Genomic DNA, 19,631 nt, shown 5'->3' with positions numbered 1-19,631 from the left:
ACGTATACGCCCCCTCCCCCTCAGCCGGTTTCCAGTCATCCGCGCGCGGATTGAGTCAAGTGAACCTACCGAGAGGTGGTGTTGACCTACTGCAGCAGGTTCTCAGCAAGAAACCTGGAAATCTAACTTCTTTAAGGCAACTGACAGCAACGCGAAGACCTGAATTTTTAAGGGAAGGGGCCAGCGGTGCCGAAGTTCAGGTGACGCGACAGAGAGACGAAAGTAATCCCGGAGGGAAAGCGCCAGAAGTGAGCTTGTGGAGCGAAGCTAATGCTAACTTAGCCAGCTATTGCTAAATAATTAAACGGAAACTCGTGTCATTTTGTTAGTGGCTCGCTTTGACACAACCGCTGTGGTTGCAAAGTAGGTAGCCGGGGGAGATTTGTTAACTTATATCCTACATTTAATTTAAATAAAGAGGTGTTTTGCCTTTATATTTTAGGCCACAAGCGGATGGTATTCACTTAGCAAGATTAGCTACAATAGCCGGTTAGTGAGGTTACGCCGGCTCTGCGCTCCTAGGACAGGCTATATTGCTAAAGATAGTTCGCTTTTAAAACAACTTCACATCGGGAGGTATCATTGTTTATCTGTTAGCGTACACTTGGTACTTTCTTAGCCTTGTGCTTCGCAATGATGAAACAACAGCCGCAACCCGGCTCAGGCGGGAGAAAAGCGTCTAACGGAACCTCGGGCCCCGCCGGTATGTCAGCCCCAGTCAGCGGCATCAACAGCAGCAACAGGACACCGGCAGGGAGGTAAGCAAACTCGGTCATTTCTGTCAGGACAGTCCGGGGATTGCCCTGTGCTTCAGAGGCCTACCGGCCTGTGCGTTTGGTGGGCGTGTCTCGAAAATAAAGCGTCTGCATGAACCAATTAGATTAGATATTGCCAGATTGACAGTGGCGCTGGGCCAATCACAATACTCAAAGTGATCCGATGACGAATCAGGAAGGTGGGTCTAAGTTTCGTGAAAGCAAAGAGTAGTAGATCAGCACACGGGCGATAGAAAGTGTCTGGACCAGGCAGAGCAAAAGATGGAACCTTAATTGAAAAATGGCTAATTCACCACTGTAACACACATAAAAAAAACATATACAATAGTCACAAGTAACGTCAATTGGAATTTATGGATAGAACAAGGTCATATGTGGCCTGAATCTCTGATCTGTGTGTACAGTATGTGTTTACCGTACACCTCAGTTTTAGTAATCGTGCATAACTAACATCCCATGTCATGTTTTCTTTATTAAATGTACTTTTAGTATGTAGTCTTTTATTGAATAAGTGAGGGTGAATCTATTGCTCCAAACTACAATTTGTAAAATGCTGATGTAATTTATACCATGTGCCTTCCCCAACATTTACACATTAAATTTGAGCCATGATTTATAAGATGTTACCCATTTTTAACATTTAGGATTGTTGGAGAAACCAGTTTCTTTTACTGTAAGTAATAGAAGTGCCTCTATTAGCCAGTATAAGCCTAGTACTAAAACAAGGAAAGTTGACAGTGGCTGTGAAGTTAAAATTCAATACATGACACTAGAGGACCCAGTATTCAGAAATGTGGAGGGTGACACTGCCTCAGCAGGCTTTGAAAACAAGTTATGCTCCTTTTTCTTTAAAGCAGACAAACACGTTTTAACTGTGCTGTTTTCACAGGAATCGAAATTCTGCAAAGCCATCATTCCAGTCATCTCCTGTAAGTATTGCGGTTCAGAGAAGTTGGGCAACAAGCACACAACATATTGTGCTCTGCGTTAAAAACTAAAAGACTGTACTGATTCCTTATCTTTAAGTGTCAGACACCTCACTTAAGGAGTAATGCCATTAACATTGAAAAGTTGAAATGTTTCTTGGGTAATCAGCTTCAAAATATAGAGATTAATCATTTTTACAAACCTTGTAGATGAAACACAGTTTACAGCAATAGACACTATGTATAGAAATCTATAGTAAATTAAATATATCTGAACAGTGGTCAAAAGAACATAAGTTAACCTGTGATGAAAGTAAGTTGTCAGGAATTGGGCTTAAGTGAGTTAAGTTCAGGAGAGTACATCATAACTGCATCTCCTGTCCAACAGGGGCCTTAGGAAATTTGTGTAATTCAGCTCCTGATCAGTGTGTCTCCAATAAACTGGCAACATCTATGTAGCAGTTAACTGTATATCACATTTAACAAAGCTGTTTCAGCATCAGACTGTGTTTTTTTAAAATACAACAATACATACATATTTTGCAACAATAATTAGGTTAAATCTCTGTGAAACTTTTATATTTAATGCTTTTCCTATCTGCAGGTGTTTGAGGGTGTGTACAATAATGCCAGAATGCTTCATTTCCTCACAGCCGTCGTGGTGAGTAATTTGGCTTGTTGTCAGTGTCCTTCCCAGGCCATAGTGATTATTTTGTAAAATGAAAGACTTTGACACCTACCAGACTAGTCAAATCTGACTGGTAAAAAATATGTGCAAGATACCATAGAGTACATTACATGAATTCATGTAAAAATTTTTGACTCACTTAATGTTAAAATTATTTATTTAAAACATTTATTTCTCTTAGGGTTCCACCTGTGACATAAGAGTGAAGAATGGAAGTGTATTTGAAGGCATATTTAAGACTCTAAGTTCTCGGGTAAGAAGCTTATGTTATGACATACACTTCTGCTAATTTAAGGAAGCACTAAAAATAATACTTTCAGTACAATGGTAAACTCCTGTCAAGGAAAAACATGGGCTTTTATTTTGTTGTTTAAATTTTTTTATGCGTTTCTCATGTTTTGTTCTTAGTGCGAGTTGGCTGTGGATGCTGTACACAAACGCAGTGGGGAGGAGGGCTCACCATCAGCTCCACCACGGAGGGAAGACATCACTGACACTATGATCTTCAGCCCCTCTGACCTGGTTACAATGATCTGCAGAGACGTCGACCTAAACTATGCCACCAGAGGTATAAATAGTTGTCATTTGTCAGGATATGCTTGGTCGAATTTACATCTTTCTTTTGTGAGATAATCCAAGAGAAAAAACAAGAGAAAGTAATGTGGTGTAATTCTAAAATAGGAAAATGGAAATGTATTATAGTATTTAGAATCTGAACCAAATACAGGCTGCAGAGCCAAACAGACATTTTTAGAATGTTTTATCTTCTCCTGTCTAATATTACATACTTGATCCTAGATACCTTCACAGACACAGCCATCAGCTCCACTCGTGTCAATGGAGAACACAAGGAGAAGGTGTTGCAGAGATGGGAAGGAGGAGACAGCAACGGAGAGAGTTATGACCTGGAAAATGATGCTGTGAGTTGCTCTGTATCTTTAAAATGCTCATCAAACCATAACATCTGATAAAATGGCCATTGGCCTCAGAAGGTCATAAGAATATAGACTCTTATTGATATAGACATTTCTTTCATTTCTATCTTTTTGTAGAAGTTGTAAAATGATGTCTGTGATCAACATGATTATAAGTCCTGTATTTTTAATTAATTTTTTATACTACTCTACTAATATCTACTCCCCCCCCCCCCCTAGTCAAATGGCTGGGATGCTAATGAGATGTTCCGTTACAATGAAGTGAAATATGGAGTCACATCAACATACGATTCCAGCCTCTCCATGTATACGTACGTTTACATCTTTTGGTCATGTCTGTGGTATAATTACAAATCTATTGTGAGAATATTTGCATACTTAAATCAAAGTAATGTCCAATGAATTTTGTCGCATAGATTTTTCTCATCTTTCTCTCTCACTGTGCAGTGTGCCACTGGAAAGAGGCAACTCTGATGTCTATCGGCAGAGGGAAGCACGTGCCGCTCGCCTGGCAAGTGAGATTGAGTCCAGCCCCCAGTATCGCCATCGTGTCAACCTGGAAAATGATGAGGGTAAAAGCGAGGAGGACAAGTACAGTGCTGTGTTGCGGGATGGCAGTGATCGGGAGAAGGGCCGTGAAAGCCCCCGTGACAGAGAGCGCGAAAGGGGCCGGGACAGCCCTGGAGCCATCAGCAGGTGGGTTTGTCAAACAACTGAAAAGTAGTATTTTACTATTAGTGTAGTTAACATCCACCTGCATGAACAGCATCAATATACTCCATTTTTATACTGTCCTATCAGCTATTGTTTTCCTAAAGAAGAGAGTTGATAGTTGTTGACTGTAGAGCACTACAATCATGATATTGTAAAAATCCAAACTGTAAGACAAATAGTAAGTGTGAATTTTGAATTCTGTTTTGGACAATGTACCCCTTCGTGCTAAGTTGTCCTTGGAAATAGCTGTTGACAAAACCTCACATCATTTGCTTCCATTGTGTTTCTAGATGACGTAGTGTTTCTTGTGTCACCATTGTCCGTGTGTATTTTCTTTACCTTGCAGAGAGAAGTACATTCCATTACCCCAGCGTCAGAGAGAAATGAACCGAGAGCGAGCTGAGAGGGGTCCTGGTGGGCCTTCACCTCACAGTCGTCTCAGTGGAGGTTACCGCCCCACCCCTCCATCCTCCTCTTCCCCAAGACCACCGCTACCCTCAGCTGCTGGGAACCAGCCTAGTGTCTCCCCCTCAGAGAGAAGCAGCCCTCTGTCAGGCCGAGGTGGAGCCTATGCTCCCCACCACCCCCAGGGAAGTGCCAGCCCGAGCCCTGGCTCTGGACCTGCAAGCCCTGGTGGACCAGCACCCACACCTGCCTCTGCTTCTGCTGCCCCTTCCCCATCCAGCCCCCCTGCCCCACATGGACATGCAGTACCTCATTCCCATTCACTCCCCCACTCGCTGTCTGATGCCGGCAGGCCTGTTAATGGTGGTAAGTGTGTGAATTTGTGTCAAAAGTAACTTAACTGAGGCATTATACATTATGCATAACTGTAGTTTTCTTGGGTCTTTCAGTCTCTGCCAGAACATCTCCTAAAGCCCAAAGACCTCCACAGTCAAGCAGGACAGTCCGCACTCCAAACTCACATTCTCAGCCCACAGGTGTAGTATAAACCCAAATTAAATGCTGTTTACAATCCTCTTCTATACTATTACCTAAAACCTCTCTTTCATGTCCTTGCAGCCACTCGCTCTCCTAAATCAGGTTCTTCCCAGGACACGCCTTATTTGGACACATCGTCTGTCACCCTGCCTGCCCAGAAGACATCTGGTCCTGCCCCTCTCTTCCCTGTAGATGGTACTGTCTCGTCTCTTGTTCTTAATCTGTAGTAAAGAGTGCAATGTCAAAGTCGAATTGATTTTGTCTGTCAGGGCGTGAGCTTCAATTAGACAGTCACCTCTTAACTGTGAGCAACAGGCACTGAAGGTGGAATCTAATGAAGCACTACAAGTAATTGGCATGCTGTTTGTCTCGTCTTTACAGTGAATGAAATCCTTGGTGCTGCGGCAAAAGAACGTTCAGCCGAGAGCCCAAGCAGCACAGAGGAAAGCAAGAGTAACAAAGGTTTGTGTACAATACTAGAACTTGGTACGAGCTAAATACTGAAAAACAGAATTCATTTGTGCTTAGTTGCATGCTTTTGCGTGACAGCATGCACTGATTTTGCAGTTTCATTGTGAAAAATGTTTTTCTCTTTCTTCCAGCAGCTCCCTCAAATCAGCAAAGGTCTCAGATTGAGGAGCTGCGGAAATTTGGCAAGGAATTTAGGGTAAGAGTTAAACTCTAACTAATAAAAAAAAAAAAAAAAAAAAAACACACACACATCCTGAAACTTCACCATTGTCTGACTTCTGCTCAAAAAAATCATGTCTGTATGAGGTCTGTGACCAATAATGTGTGTGTGGCAGTGATTACTAGGTGGCTGTAAATATTTGAACAATATGCTTTGTAAGATACTTGCATCTTTCATCCTGAAAAGCTTAGCTGTAAGTTAGCAAATTGGTTTCTGTTATGCAGTTAATGGATTGCTATTTACTGCTTTACTTTTTTTTTTTCCATTCTCAGTATACTTCTCATCAAAAACATTTGGCAGTGGACATTAATTACATGTTTCCAGTGGCGATGTAACGTTGCCCGTGATATTAACGTGTGAAGAAAAATATTTAGGCGTAATAGTGCAAATGACACTTGAGTTCTGGTCCTCATGTTAGCAAAGCTAAGTGAAATTATTGAAGTAGGAGCTTCATGTCGCTAGTTATCACTCTGGTTTTGGTTAAAATGACAACCATTAGGTCAGATCAGTTGTAACTAATAGTCCATAGCTTAAATTGATGACCAGTCAAAATTAAACCTGTTGTTGTTGTCGAGCTTGTTTGCTCTTTGCTGTTGGGAAAAACAGGCTTTAACATTGCTGTGTGTAATGAGATACAGGTAGGAGTCGTGTGACAGAGGAGTAACTCTGTCACACCTCTGAACAATGTGGTTCAGAAGCCAGGCTTAGTCGTTTTTTATATTCTGCAGTTGTAACAGGAATTTTTACTGTTTAAAAATAATCATCAAAACAATAAAAAAAAAAGTTAGTTTTAGCCATAATCTATTTGTTTACTAAATCTTAATTCCTTACTTCCTTTTGCCCTTCTCCCTTGACCACTCTGACTGCCATCATCTGCCTCTTTTTCTTCCAGCTCCAGCCAAGTGGAGGGAGCTCTAGCTCTCCCAGCTCTCCTGCAGCAGCCACCCCTCCTGCTGTCAGCGAGGTCGTCCAGTCCAGTGCAGCCAAACCATCACCATCAGACGCTCACCCTGCTACAGAGCCCAAACCTCAGCCTCCAGCTCCTCAGCTCCAAGCTAAGCCGTCACCAGCCCCAGCTGAGGATCCCACCAAGGACAGCACAGCTACACCTGGGGTCACCACAGCACCTGCTACAGCACCTGTTTCAGACAGGCAGTCACCAGCCGCCCCACAGCCGGCCAGGACACCAGGAAGTGAGGAAGTCAGGTCTGAGACTGCAGAGCGAACAGACGGTGTAGCAGAGTGAGTTTAAAAAAATGATAAAATGTGTCTGATAGTAAGCTATATAAGTTGTCTTAAACACAAATATTATAATACATGTAATATAATATTATTCTTTTCTTCCAGCCAAGTTAAGAAATCAACGCTAAACCCCAATGCTAAAGAGTTCAACCCAATCAAACCTCAGATGCCTATGGTACGCCAGTTCATTCTTGTTAAATCATTGTTTTAATTGTCTTGGTAGAAAAATGTAGACAGTGTGGAGGGAAATGTGTTAAACTAGAGTTGTTTCTCAGTAAGCATAAATAGAAAAACTAGAATAGAAAAACTTTATTTGGTCCCATGACTTATTTTGAAACTTGTAGAAAATGAAAGAAAAAAAAATCGAGTACATGAAGTTGACATTTAGTATTTATTTACCTGTGGTTTTTGTCTTTCAGACGAAGCCCAACACGGCACCCACCCCACCTCGGCCAACTCCTCCAAGTCCAGTGGTCCTGCAACATCCAGGCGGACAAGGACCACTCTACAGTACTCCCTACCTCTCCTATGTGTCTCAGATCCACACTGTGCAGGTATTTGAGAAAATAAAGTGTGGACAACTGTATTGCTTATCAAATATGTATTTGTGTGTTTGTACAATTTATTTGGAAGTAATTTTCAGATACAATGGCATTTGGGTACAAGAGAGGTGTATTTTTTGTTTAGTTGCTTTTTTTGCATTTTGGATATTGAGATGATTCGGATAATAAACCATTTATCTAAGTTTTAGGAATAAATGTTTTTTTTTTTCCTTTCAGTGGATTTTCAATTTGATTCAATATGTATTTCACACATTGCAGCAACAGTTCTTGTTTTGACTGTTTGGTCATTTCTGTCTTACAGCCTCCACAAATGTACCACTATTCCATGTCTACAATGTCTACAGTGAGCCAGGGAAAATACCCCAGGACCAAAGGTAAACTTAGCATTGTTCTCTCTAGTCCTGCATGTCTATTTTAATTTGTTTAAAATTCTGTAGATGGCTACTGGAGTAAATATCCTGTGAACTCGTCAAAGACTTTACAGAACATGCATTAATGCGACTGGAGTCTTTCAGTTATCTTTAAATTATACTTTAAGTACCTGCATGTGTATCTGTATGACAGCCTTGGATTAATAATTCTTTGCCTCCATCAGGCTCAGTTGTGGCTCCACGCTCTGACCACGGCGCAGCACCTCCCATGCTGCAAACTGCAGCCTCAGCAGCTGGGGCCCCGCTAGTAGCATCCCCCTACCCTCAATCTTACCTTCAGTACAACCCACAGCAGTACAGTCAGCAGCAGGTCATCCAGGCCATGACACCCTACCCTGGACAGGTAGGACATTTTAGCCCTTATTCCTTTGATAATTCTGGTTTTAGATGGTAAGCAGAATGATTGCTGTAGTAGTAATATACACATGATACTTAAGGGGAGTGTTGAACACTGAGTTTATTCAACTGGTTGTTGGTATAGTTGACCCCAGAAATAGTAAATACTAAATATTGTATTCCTCTCCTTTCCCATCTCTAGCCAATGTATTCCATGCTGCAGGGTGGAGCACGAATGATAGGTCAAGGTGGCGGTCCCCATCCACAAGCCCTTGGACCAGGAGGCCCCCAGTTTCCTGCACAAGGAGATGGACCCCAGGCACCACAGCAGGGCATCTACGGTTAGTGGAACCAAATCTAGTGTGATAAATATGAAACACAAATATCTACTGCATTTATTGTATGTATAAAAGTACTGTATGTAAGAATCAGAACATTGACTGGTATTCATTTTAGTCCATACTGCCTCCCACACTTTTTTTTTTAAAACCATGTTTGGAGAACCTAGATTCAAGACCTAGAGCTGAAGCACTGAAAATCCAGAAATGCTGACAGTTTATCACTTGTTGATATGAAGCCTGATACTATACAGTTAACGGAACCTTTATCATGATGTCTTCAAACAGTGATGAAAGTCTTAATAGATTGTGGCTACAAAAGCCATGACACTGATTATTTCTTCTCCATGTAGCTCCACAGTCTTTCTCCCATCACTCGGGTGCAGTGCATCAGCCTCAGCCTTCTAGTACCCCAACAGGCAACCAGCCTCCACCCCAGCACGCTGCTCCTAGCCCTGGACAGGTGAGATTGCCCCTCTATTCATATGTTAACATTAAGCTGTAACACTATTTGTTAGTTGTGTTATTGTGTGAATTTGAGTGTTTGTGCTAAACATTCTGATATTAAAGACAAGCTTTGCCCATCTATGTATGGCCTATTAATATCATGATTTCTTCTTTCAGACTCCCCAGTCAGGCCCACAGCCTCAGTCCTTGTACCACTCAGGTCCTCTGTCAGCACCAACTCCTCCCAACATGCCGCCAGGCCACACATCTCCACAAGGTTCATACCCCCTACAGGGCTACAGCATCCACAGTCATCAGGGTATCCCACCTACATACCCCCTGGGGCAGATTGCACAGGTATGCCTCCATGTGGATTTTACTGTTTTGTAGGATGAAAATGGTTAATTTGACAACTGTGATATATGAAAGCGGCGACTTTTATTTATTTTTTACCTTGAAGCTTCTTTATCTGATTTGAATTTTGTTCTGGTATTGTAGGCACATGTACAAGGAGCCATGTCAGGTCCACACCACTCGGGAAGCCACGGTCAGCCCCAGTTAGTGATGTTGCAGCCACCACCTCAGCAGGGCCCCGGCTCAGTTCCCCAGCACCCACAGCACGGACCTCAGCAAGGAGCACACCAACACTTCTACATAACTCCACAAGGTATGAGACATGCCAAAAATGCCCCTTGACGAGTCAAACTAATTCTGATTCGGTGTTGTTTCAAGTGTGCTATTTATAGTTTTATTTTCTATTGACTACTCACAGCAATGTCGGTACAGCCACATCCTGCACCCTTCCATCCACCTGGAAACTAAACACCTCCGGACTCTCCAAAACTGTTCCAAGAATGAGCCCAACATCCCCACTGCTGCTGGATGTGAGGCTCAGAATGAACGGAGAGGACTGAATCTCTGACAGCACCTTATTCTCCTGCTGTAATGTTCTTCATCAGTACAAACCTCGGTCAGTCTGTGCCAGACGAGAAGGACCTTTTATAATGCTGATGATGAAGGCGGCAGATGACAGCTGCAGCACCCAACCCCTGCTGCCACCTTGCTCTCCTCTCCAACTTCTTCCCTTTTGAAAGACATGAGGCACCTTGCTGGGCGGACCAGTCGGAGAGGAGGGGGAGAAAACATTGATGAAAAACAGCAGCAGACACTTTATCTTCAAACAATGTGTTTTTAGCCTTTGTGGGGTTTTGTAAGCACCATGACACAAATGGAAATACAGAGACTGTTGCAGGATTCTCATGAATACAGCATGAACGGAGGGACTTGACGAGGAGAGGGGGTTTTTAGCAAATCATTTCTTTTTTTAACTCAATCTTGTAGTTAAAACCACCCCTTGGCCATTCTTCTCTCCTGTAGGAAAATATTAATAAAAAAATGGACAAGACAAAAAAAAATATTAAAACAACAATGACCAAAAAATAAAGTTTTCAACTCAACTTACAAAGCTTTTTTCTTTTCCTCTTGAATTTATTGAATCATTAACTGTGCTAGTCTGGAGTGTTGCTCTTCACTGCATGAGCGATAATGAGACACAAATTTATTTTTCATTAGACAATAACAAGAGTACATTTAATTTGAAGCTCGCTAAGCATTTGCTATTATGTCAGGCTGACAAAACGAAATAATTGCCTCCTAGGGGACTTTTTCTATTCACTTCACATTCTCATTAGGTTGGATTCGTTCTGCTCAGTGGTACAATGCTGCATGCTAATATAAAACTGTCACTAGGGGGAACTCTGTATACACCAGCTTTGTTCCACCATTGAGAGGCACAAAGTCCTTGTTGCAGAAATTCCTCTTTGGGTTAGTGGGACATACTGCTTCCCCGTCAGCCAAGTATGACGCCACACTTTATTATGGCTCAGTGACAGTACTCTAGATCGATGTATTGCACCAACTAGTCCTACTTCAGCATGTGGCCTAGTTTCCCCTTCAGTGTAGGGACACACGCTGTCAGCGCCGCAGGCTGGGCTGCCTTTTCAATGTGACAGGGCATAAAGCTGCTCGGCACATTGCTCCAGTCGGTCCCGGTACTCCAAGTTGGAGTAGTTGCCCTCAGGAACCGCCTGGGTGCCGTAAAGGAGACCCCAGCAGCAACAGGCAATTACTGCTGTGCTGTCACTGTCACCTGGGCAAGAAGGGAAAAAACATTCTGTGATGATGCAAGAATTCAGCTGAGTCATTATTTTACATTTGCCTTTTGTCTGTTTCAATGTTCAGCTCTGTTTTGGTTTTATAGCCCCAACTTTAATGCTTAGATTTATTCTCAACGTCACTATTATCTCTACAAAAACTGCATTCTTTTCAGATGACAAGGTTGGTGACTAGCCAGTGATGAACACAGTGAAGAATCAGCTGCTAAAGAGCTAGTTAGTTATTTTCCTCAACACCAAAACAGAATCAGAACAGTCAGTTTTGGACTTTGTTCCCGGTCACTATCACCTCAAAGTGACTGAAAACCTGTGTTCATGTCAAGTCATAAGCAGTCAAACAGACCTTTGCTCAGTCTATTATGCTTGGGTAAACCTAAGCCTCATTATAGTACGTTATAAAGCCTGGATGCTAAGGCATTAGAGAGTTAGGTGTAGCTAGGTAAACCACCGTGCTGCTGTTTTATCATTTAACATTAATCCAGAATCATCATCACATGTGGCTAGTTTCCATTTAAAATGCCACTGCATATAAAATGTTGGTGTTTGTGCTCACTCGTTGCTTCTACTGCTCAAAGTGGCTGAAGACCAGTTGCAGGTTTCAGTGCATTCAACTAACTAACAGGTGATAACCACTGTCATAGCCTTTAGGTTTTTGGACATTTAACTAGCAAGTGAGCAAACTGGTTACACAGAGCACATTTTACAGTTCAGTGAATCAAAATGACATCTTAATCTAAGAGTTTAAACTAGTCACAGTACTGATGTCCTGATTAATCTTAAGTTCTCTTTAAATTCACTGTTCTATCACAATCATCTTCAGCTACAGTGACTTAACAACGTCGCTAAGAAGCTTTTTTTTTTTTTTTTTACATTACTGTTATTAAGCAACCACTTTGGAAAAAACCTTCCTTTACACCTCATTTGTGCAGGCTCTACAAAGCCACTTCTGTCCTCAAGACAATGACAGATGAGGACTAATTAGAGTGCAGACCATCAGTCTATGACTTGTCTGAGGAAATGTGCCCAGACTCTAGATGAGACAGACGTCTGGAAAAACGTCCCCGTTTGAGACGGAGGTGAACATTTTCACCAAAAGATGAGAAATGATGTCCATCAGGGTTATGAGTAGAAGTGCTTAATACTAGAACAGGTCCCAAATGTATTAAGAATTAAAAGTTAGGGAGAGAATTCCCTGTCATTATAGAAGAAACAACACAGAGGTTTTGTTGGTTAAATCTCTGACCTCCATGGAAGCCGGCCCTGTTCATCAGCTCCTCCCAGTCTGAACCCGCCCCTAGAAGAGCGTCGAGGGCTATCATCGGAGCATCGTGGCCACTGCGTCCCGCCCAGCCCGACAGGCTGAAGGTCTTGTAGGCTTCATCTCTCTCTGCGGGGCCATAGGAGGAGGGCCAAATCACGGGACCCACCCCGTTAGAGATGCCCCTTAAATCTAGGTACCTGCAGACGGGGATAAGAAGTGTGAAGCCCTGTCAAACCTGGCCTCTTGTATAATGCTCAACATCCTTTCCTAAAATATTCTCCTGTACTAAAAATATTTTAGTACAAATCTACATCATCTTTTCAACATTGAGACTTAAAAATAGATGAACAGAAGCGGCTGATGTAAATCGCTCATACCACATCCATTTGTCACAGAAGTAGTCCCAGTCTCTCTCCGTCTCCTCTACAGCGTAGCCTCGACCCTGGACAAAGTTTTTGGCTATTGGACAGGCCTCGTTGATCAAGCCTAGACCCCAAGTCGTGATTGGCCTGCGCTGGACGGCGTATGCAGTGAAAAGGGCCGACGCTACGGCTCCCAGGAAACCAGTGGGATGAGGATGGGTCATTCTGCCTGTCTCCACGGCAACTGCCACTAACGACAACAGCTGGTCCGGCCTTGGATACCTGGTGACCAAATGATTAAAGTCCTTATCAATGTGAATTATTATCACACAGAGGGGAGATGTGTTTATATACACAGTAATTACTTCTTTTCATGTTTTGATTGACTCCACATGATGTTCTTACAGAAGTTGTTTCAAAACTTTCCAAATAATTTTGCACTATTATGATTTACTGTGGATACTGGCAGCAAAACGCAATAATAAAAAATAAAAACACTGCTAATCAGTCATGACTCTCTGATTGGTTAGAATATTTATAAGTTCCTTTGTTTTGTCTTGAGGTAGAAACAAATTGCATTACTGCGAGGTTTAGACCACTAAAACTGTGATGCACAAGGATATTAGAGTTCATGTGGATTTATTCTCAGGACAGGTGGCTCACCTCAGGCCAATGCACATGGACCTCATGGCTGCTCCACAGCCTGTTCCCTCAGGGTTATAGGCCACTCTGTAGCCTCCTTCCTCTCCAGGCTTCAGCTGGGACACTCCTAAAAGAGAAAACAGAACACGTATGATCTCTGGCGTCAGCAGCCATCAGTGTGATGTGACTGGGAAACAAAGGCTTTCTCTCACCTAGAATGCTTGAGGGCCCTGGTTTCCTCCCGTCCATGTCTTTCATCCCCTCCACATATCGAGCAGCCACCTCGTGCAGGAGCTCCTCCCCTTTCTTCCCTGTCAGGGTCACAGCACTGTGTTAACTAATTCAAACTGCACACCCTGCACATATTAACATTTTTTAAAGATGTAATGGATCTGTTAACAAGGCTGGTTGTTTGCCTTATCACAGAAAAGGTCAAGTTGAATTTCTACCACCTTCCTGCCACTTGTGCAGAGCTGTAATGGAGCTGCAAATCAAGGCAAGACTGGAAATTAGATTTAACCTTCAGTTTGGGGCTCTTGAGGAGGAGGGTGTGGTGTGTGTTCCTGATGGGGCCTCATCAGAAACGACACGCGCGATCTGATCAATCCAATCAACTCCTCCAATGAAACAGAGCGAGCAAAAGGAGAGGCAGCAAATGGGTTTAGTGTGATTTTGACCTCACCAGTCGCTAATCCTTCAGCCGTGGCCAGATGCAGAACTGTGTCGTCGCTCACTGGCCAGTCGGGAAGCTCAGCCTTGATGTTCTTCAGACCTCCGAGCTCTTTCAGCTCCTGCAAAGACAGGAACTCTGAAAATGGACATCTTGTCATCTTGTGTGAAAATACGCCTTCAGCAGCAGCTCAGTCATGATTCAGGACAAGATAATGTCCGAGTGATATTATCAACAAAAACGATGCCACATGTAACAGAAGTTAAACTCTATGACACCTGGAGGCCTCGAGCCCACTTTGATGTGGTGGTCCTGCACTGACCTGGTGAATCGCTGGTCCAGACTCGTTGTATTCCCACAGCTGGTTCCTGTATCCAAGAGCATCGCCAACACCACTCAGCAGCATGGCGGCCTTATAGTGCTCCACTGTAGCAGTTCTGCTGGGACAAAAGGCAAAGAGGGTATTCTCTGTTAAAAGGATCTGATTTTTAATACGGTGTACACAATTCCTATAGTTTCTAGTTGCATTCTAATAAAGAGGCTAAGAAATAAATACATGTATGGTCATAACAGCACTGGTAACCTTTGACCTTTGCACAGTCCCCAGTGAGGCTGGTTAGGTGCTGTCACTTTAATGTGTAACTGCCTGTTATTTTTGGAAGAATTTCTTCTTACTACAAAATATATTTTCAATTGAAAACAGTATTAGCTCCAATACTTTCTCAAGTATTATTATTATTATGATTTATGAAGTAAATATTATACATATTTGCCAAACATAGTCTTTGTTAATTTTTTTTTTTTTGCAGGTTTGTAAAGTCGTCTCAGCTTGTGGCCTGTATCTATATCATCCTCTTTAACAAAAATATACTGTCTGACTTGATTTGAGACTCATTTTTAGTAAATCGCTTCCTCCGCGCAGCTGCGGTCTCACCGGTCCATTGCAGCGCGTCTCTCCCGGAAACCAGGCTTCACGACGCGGTCACACACACCAGCAGACACCGGGGCTGCAGGAGCAAGCACACTGTCGCTGCTAACAAGTGTTAGCTCAGTCCCAGCTCTGACACACTTCTAGCAAACATCGGCGTTCATGCATCAGAGTGAGCGAAGGCTAGTTTCCAGTCTGAAGCCGCGATGGACTCCTTCAAACCGCGAGGCTATAAAAAGACGCAGCAGTCCAGCAGGCAAGATGGAGACAGGACAAAACAAATGGCAAAGGACTGATCAGTGACGAGTTCCCGAGCACGAAGCATTTCCACAGCTGCACAGACTCCTGTTTGCATGACTGAATTACACTGTAAAAGCAAAGTTGGTATCTTTGCACATGCAACTGCAAACAAAAACAAATGCAGCCAAATTATCCTGCTCTGTTAATACTGTAGCATACTTTTAATATCAGTTACACATTAACAATAATTTCACTCATTCCAAACATATATATGTATTTTTTATTTTTAACTCCACAGATTTAGAGGCAAACAAGACATTTATCATGTTTTCCTGACAGCACTTAGAATAAAGAACAGGTGAGAAGGGGTAAAGGGAGTAAGTGCAGCTACTCAAGTAGAGGCTCATATGAGATTAAAAATAAAAACACACACACACACACACACACACACACACACACACAAGGAGATGCAAAGTGATCCCAAAGACAAAGGACTACAAAGACTCACAGCATGAGTAGAAAGTCCAACCAAACTACCAGAAACTGTAGTTTTCTGATAGAATAGTGTTTCTCTTTCAGTCTGGGGTTCTCATGTAAGATGGGAGGTGGGGAGCCTTTTACCTGTGTGTGCCCATGAGCTCACTTTCTCATAATTTGTCAATGCCTGTATGTACATAAAGTAATTAAATGGCTGTTAAGGGGGCGACGGGGTTGGTGGTTTGACTTCCAGTTCCCCCTGATTCCTGGAACCTGGACAAGACACTGAACAGCTTTTCTTTTTGTTCCATGCCAAAGTCTTGTTTTTTTGTAGATGATGATGATTTTTCAAGTAAAAGTCTCAGAAACAAGGTTTTTTTTTATCTAAAAACAATTTAGACTTCTGCAGAAACCTTTTTTACGAGGCACATGGGGATCAAATCCTGGCACGACTTTAACATTCATGTTATCAACAGTGTCCAGTTCAATGGTGTCTAGACAAAATAGGTCACAAATATGCACAGTTTGCTTAGGGGCACCATAGTTTCCTGAAATCACTGCACACTTTTTTAGTCCCCACAATAATGATAATGATAAACTCTGTATGTGTTGAATATTAAACCAGGGTTGGACTTTGACAGGCTGCACTGACGTCAACCAGCTTGAATTGAAATATTGATGAAAAGCAAGACAATGTGTGTGATCGATTCGAAAACAAACCCCCAAGTGAGGAAACATGTTGCTGTGTGCAGCGGTGTAGATTATTGATATGTATTTAATAGCTTGTAGACAACAACAGACGTCACTGACACAGAAAATGACTGAAGATAAAGAATAGCTTTACATGTTTTATTTTAAAACAATGGTCTGGTGAACTTATGAACACCGAAACTGTTTTTTTTTTTTTCTTACTGTAATCTTTTCTCCTGCTCATTCCGACCATTAAACATCTCCTCATAATGCGTCATTGTCAAGTCGTGGGGGATTAAATTCACAATCCTTGTTCTTTTCAAAATTACCCTCTACACTTTTTCTGACATTAATAGGAAGCTTCAGCAATGGATGTTTCATACATCACACCCTTCTGAGTACAGTTGTTATTATCTTTCCACTGAAACTCAGCAAGGAAACCGTGTCAAGGAGACACAAAGAGGGGAACATGTAGTCGAAATTATGTACCTGCTAGAGCTGCTTTATTCAGCCTGCTGAACCTTTATTTGGCTCCTTTGAAAAGGTTCTGGTACAAAACAAGAATTGCAGATTTTGTCCACCAATCATTAAAGGTGCATTAATTATAAAAGTCTTTGAGAGCAAGAAGAATGATTACAGTCGGTGTACCTATGGGCACCTAGACAAAATGTGAAGCTAATTAATAATATCAGTAATTAGGCTGTGGCTATAAAAGCAGGGCTTGTTTGGATTATATTATATTATATTATATTATATTATATTATATTATATTATATTATATTATATTATATTATATTATATTATATTATATTATATTATATTATATTATAGAATGTGATCATCCGTGAATATATTAGAACCCTAGAACCAGAGTTTCTGTGTGACGTCACAACGGAACCACAGAACTCTCACTTCAACTTCACAGAACCTGCAGATTGAACACAGCTAATCTCAAGTAAACATCTTTACTTTGAGACAAGTTGTTTTTTAGACAAGCATCGCTTTTCAACTGGTACTTACTTTTACAGACCAGTCCCTTGGTCGCAAGGTATGTCTGTAGCCTTATAGTGTTACATTAACACTTTTATTTAGTTTTGGACACTTTGCTTGAAGCCAAACTAATTGTTTTTGTTGTCACATTTGAGGTTTTTAGTAGCATTTTAATAAATGTTCATTGTTGCTGTTGCTTTCGTGTCTGTTTAGTTAAAATGGAAGAAGACGGACGAGGGGATGGCACACACAACAGAGATGATCGTAAGTACTCATCATTTTACACAAACCTTGTGAGTGCACAATCTCTCTAAGGCTAAAGTTGGCTGTGCTTTTTTTTTTTATACTGTATTTTCTAGATAATTCACTGGAAATATTTCCCAACATTTCCTAAGTATTGTCTGGTATGCAACAGTTAATTAACAGTAAAGTTTCCATTGAAGTTCTAAACGGTTGATAAGGGACATGAAACTGCATACAGACATCCAACTGAATTTAGTAAGACTGAGAAATTTTTCTTTTACCAGAGGGAAAATGTTTCTCGTTGAGTCACTTTATTTCAACTTTTCAGTTTGTGGGATTTGGAAGACATTTGTTTTGCAGGTAGAATTGCTGAGTGTGTCTCTTTTATCAAAAACAGTATTGGAAAGTGGTAATTAACAACAACGTACCGGCCTACTATTAGACATGTACGAGGAATATTTCCAGGAGATTATTTGGAAAAATATGGGACCTGTGAAAGAAAAGTGTCACCCTAAAGCTTAACTATTAATGGTAATAATAAAATAATTCTCTAACTTATCTTGCAGACCCCCAGTTTCCCCTGCATCTCTTTGAAATAGGAGAACAGCCACCAGCTGTTCCGCTTAATGCTGGACTCCTTGCATGGCTGCAGTTTCTCATAAATCATGGATTGGAGGAGGCTGGCTTTGCTTGGTTGGTGGAGGTGGTTCAGCAGCCCGTGGTAGGACACAACGCTGACAACAACATCAACAACGAAGACCATGACAACAACGAGAACAATGAAAATCCTGACGACAACATCAATAATGACAACAACGAGAACAATGAAAATCCTGACGACAACATCAATAATGACAACAATGACAACCACAGAGATGACGTTAACAATGAAGACAATGACAACCAAGACAACATTGACAACTTGCACAATGACGACATCCACAACGACAATATAGATGACAGTGCTGACAATGTTGACGGGGAAAATGCGAACGATACTGATGCAAGCTCAGGGGTTGAGAATGTAGAAGACGACAAACTCCTGCTTGGAAGATCCAGGAGGAGGTCAAGAGAGGAGGATGACGAGGACAACGAAGACAGAAGCAGTAAACGATTCAGGTGGTGGGATGAGTTTGATGACAGCAGCAACGGGTACATGTCTGACAGCGACAGTGTCACTGACAGAACTGACTCTGACAATAACAGCAATGACAGCAATATTGAAAATGGTTCAGCCAAATGCACGGCAGCTGTACAAGAAGAAGAAGAAGAAGACCCTTTGCCTGGTCCATCTCGGAAATGGTCAAGTAACAACGATAAAGTAGAAGAGGCGAGAAGAGGCGAACAATCACGACAGCGCCGTGAGTCAGTTGACAGCCGCTCTGACAGCAGCTCTGACCTCAGCTCTGGCCTCAGCTCTGGCCTCAGCTCTGGCCTCAGCTCTGACACTGCTTCAGTCGCAACTGGTGACGATCTCGCTCAGAGTAGTAGCAGTTTTGAGCCGGCTGAAACCGCAGGCCCTGCGGAGCAGACGAACGAGGAAGTCAACCGGTTGGTGGAGGAGGAAATCCCGCTGCCAAGATCACAGCGGAAGAGGTCGAGAAAAAGTGACGACAATGAAGACAGTGGACGCAGCAAACGATCGAGACATTAGGACGAGACACTAGAAACCAAGACTGACTCTCAATGACAGTTGACAATTGGACTTTTTTGGACTGTTTTCATTTGTGGTGATCCTTTTTTCTTTTTAGTAGTGTTTCACCCAAATAACTACTAAAAGACTTGTGTGCATAAACAGTAAATTAGGCACTGGGTATGATACACAGACAGAGGGTGGTTCCCACAAAGTTGCTCATCAGTCCACTACTGGCACCGACTGTTTCCTGGGGGGGGATTCTTCTTTGAGTGGGCCCTCCCAAGGTTTC

General features: G+C 42.2%; 3 protein-coding genes across 5 annotated transcripts; 2 read left to right on the top strand and 1 right to left on the bottom strand.

Annotated features, from left to right (window-relative positions):
• Window positions 1-57: 57 nt before the first annotated feature.
• On the top strand, window positions 58-10,490 carry LOC113156041 (ataxin-2-like protein). Of its 2 annotated transcripts, none has more exons than XM_026350855.1 (23): window positions 58-758; window positions 1,666-1,705; window positions 2,307-2,363; window positions 2,572-2,643; window positions 2,799-2,958; window positions 3,189-3,310; window positions 3,545-3,636; window positions 3,773-4,021; window positions 4,386-4,810; window positions 4,894-4,980; window positions 5,063-5,176; window positions 5,363-5,443; window positions 5,587-5,648; window positions 6,565-6,914; window positions 7,020-7,089; window positions 7,334-7,468; window positions 7,779-7,851; window positions 8,073-8,251; window positions 8,447-8,585; window positions 8,936-9,045; window positions 9,207-9,386; window positions 9,528-9,696; window positions 9,802-10,490. In XM_026350855.1, the coding sequence occupies exons 1-23, from the start codon at window positions 634-636 to the stop codon at window positions 9,849-9,851; spliced, it is 3,141 nt and encodes a 1,046-aa protein (XP_026206640.1). In that variant the 5' UTR covers window positions 58-633; the 3' UTR covers window positions 9,852-10,490. The 2 variants fall into 2 exon arrangements, with proteins under 2 accessions (XP_026206640.1, XP_026206639.1); XM_026350854.1 differs by having other exon boundaries at window positions 5,584-5,648.
• A 32-nt stretch (window positions 10,491-10,522) lies between these two features.
• On the bottom strand, window positions 10,523-15,408 carry adprh (ADP-ribosylarginine hydrolase). Of its 2 annotated transcripts, none has more exons than XM_026350859.1 (8): window positions 15,073-15,408; window positions 14,461-14,578; window positions 14,151-14,259; window positions 13,681-13,779; window positions 13,490-13,595; window positions 12,842-13,108; window positions 12,447-12,661; window positions 10,523-11,178 (listed from the first exon to the last, which is right to left on the bottom strand). In XM_026350859.1, the coding sequence occupies exons 1-8, from the start codon at window positions 15,078-15,080 to the stop codon at window positions 11,030-11,032; spliced, it is 1,071 nt and encodes a 356-aa protein (XP_026206644.1). In that variant the 5' UTR covers window positions 15,081-15,408; the 3' UTR covers window positions 10,523-11,029. The 2 variants fall into 2 exon arrangements, with proteins under 2 accessions (XP_026206644.1, XP_026206645.1); XM_026350860.1 differs by having other exon boundaries at window positions 10,524-11,178; window positions 14,461-14,575.
• A 2,005-nt stretch (window positions 15,409-17,413) lies between these two features.
• Window positions 17,414-19,360, top strand: LOC113156627 (putative uncharacterized protein DDB_G0292292). Its single transcript, XM_026351864.1, has 4 exons — window positions 17,414-17,521; window positions 17,677-17,727; window positions 18,273-19,067; window positions 19,164-19,360. Exons 2-4 carry the CDS (start codon window positions 17,682-17,684, stop codon window positions 19,358-19,360), a joined length of 1,038 nt encoding a protein of 345 aa, XP_026207649.1. The 5' UTR covers window positions 17,414-17,521; window positions 17,677-17,681.
• The last annotated feature ends 271 nt before the right edge of the window (window positions 19,361-19,631 follow it).

Source organism: Anabas testudineus, chromosome 19, assembly GCF_900324465.2.
Source record: "Anabas testudineus chromosome 19, fAnaTes1.2, whole genome shotgun sequence".
Classification (NCBI taxonomy): domain Eukaryota; kingdom Metazoa; phylum Chordata; class Actinopteri; order Anabantiformes; family Anabantidae; genus Anabas; species Anabas testudineus.
Note: the sequence above shows the minus strand (reverse complement) of the source record. Positions and strands in the feature narration are given on the sequence as shown.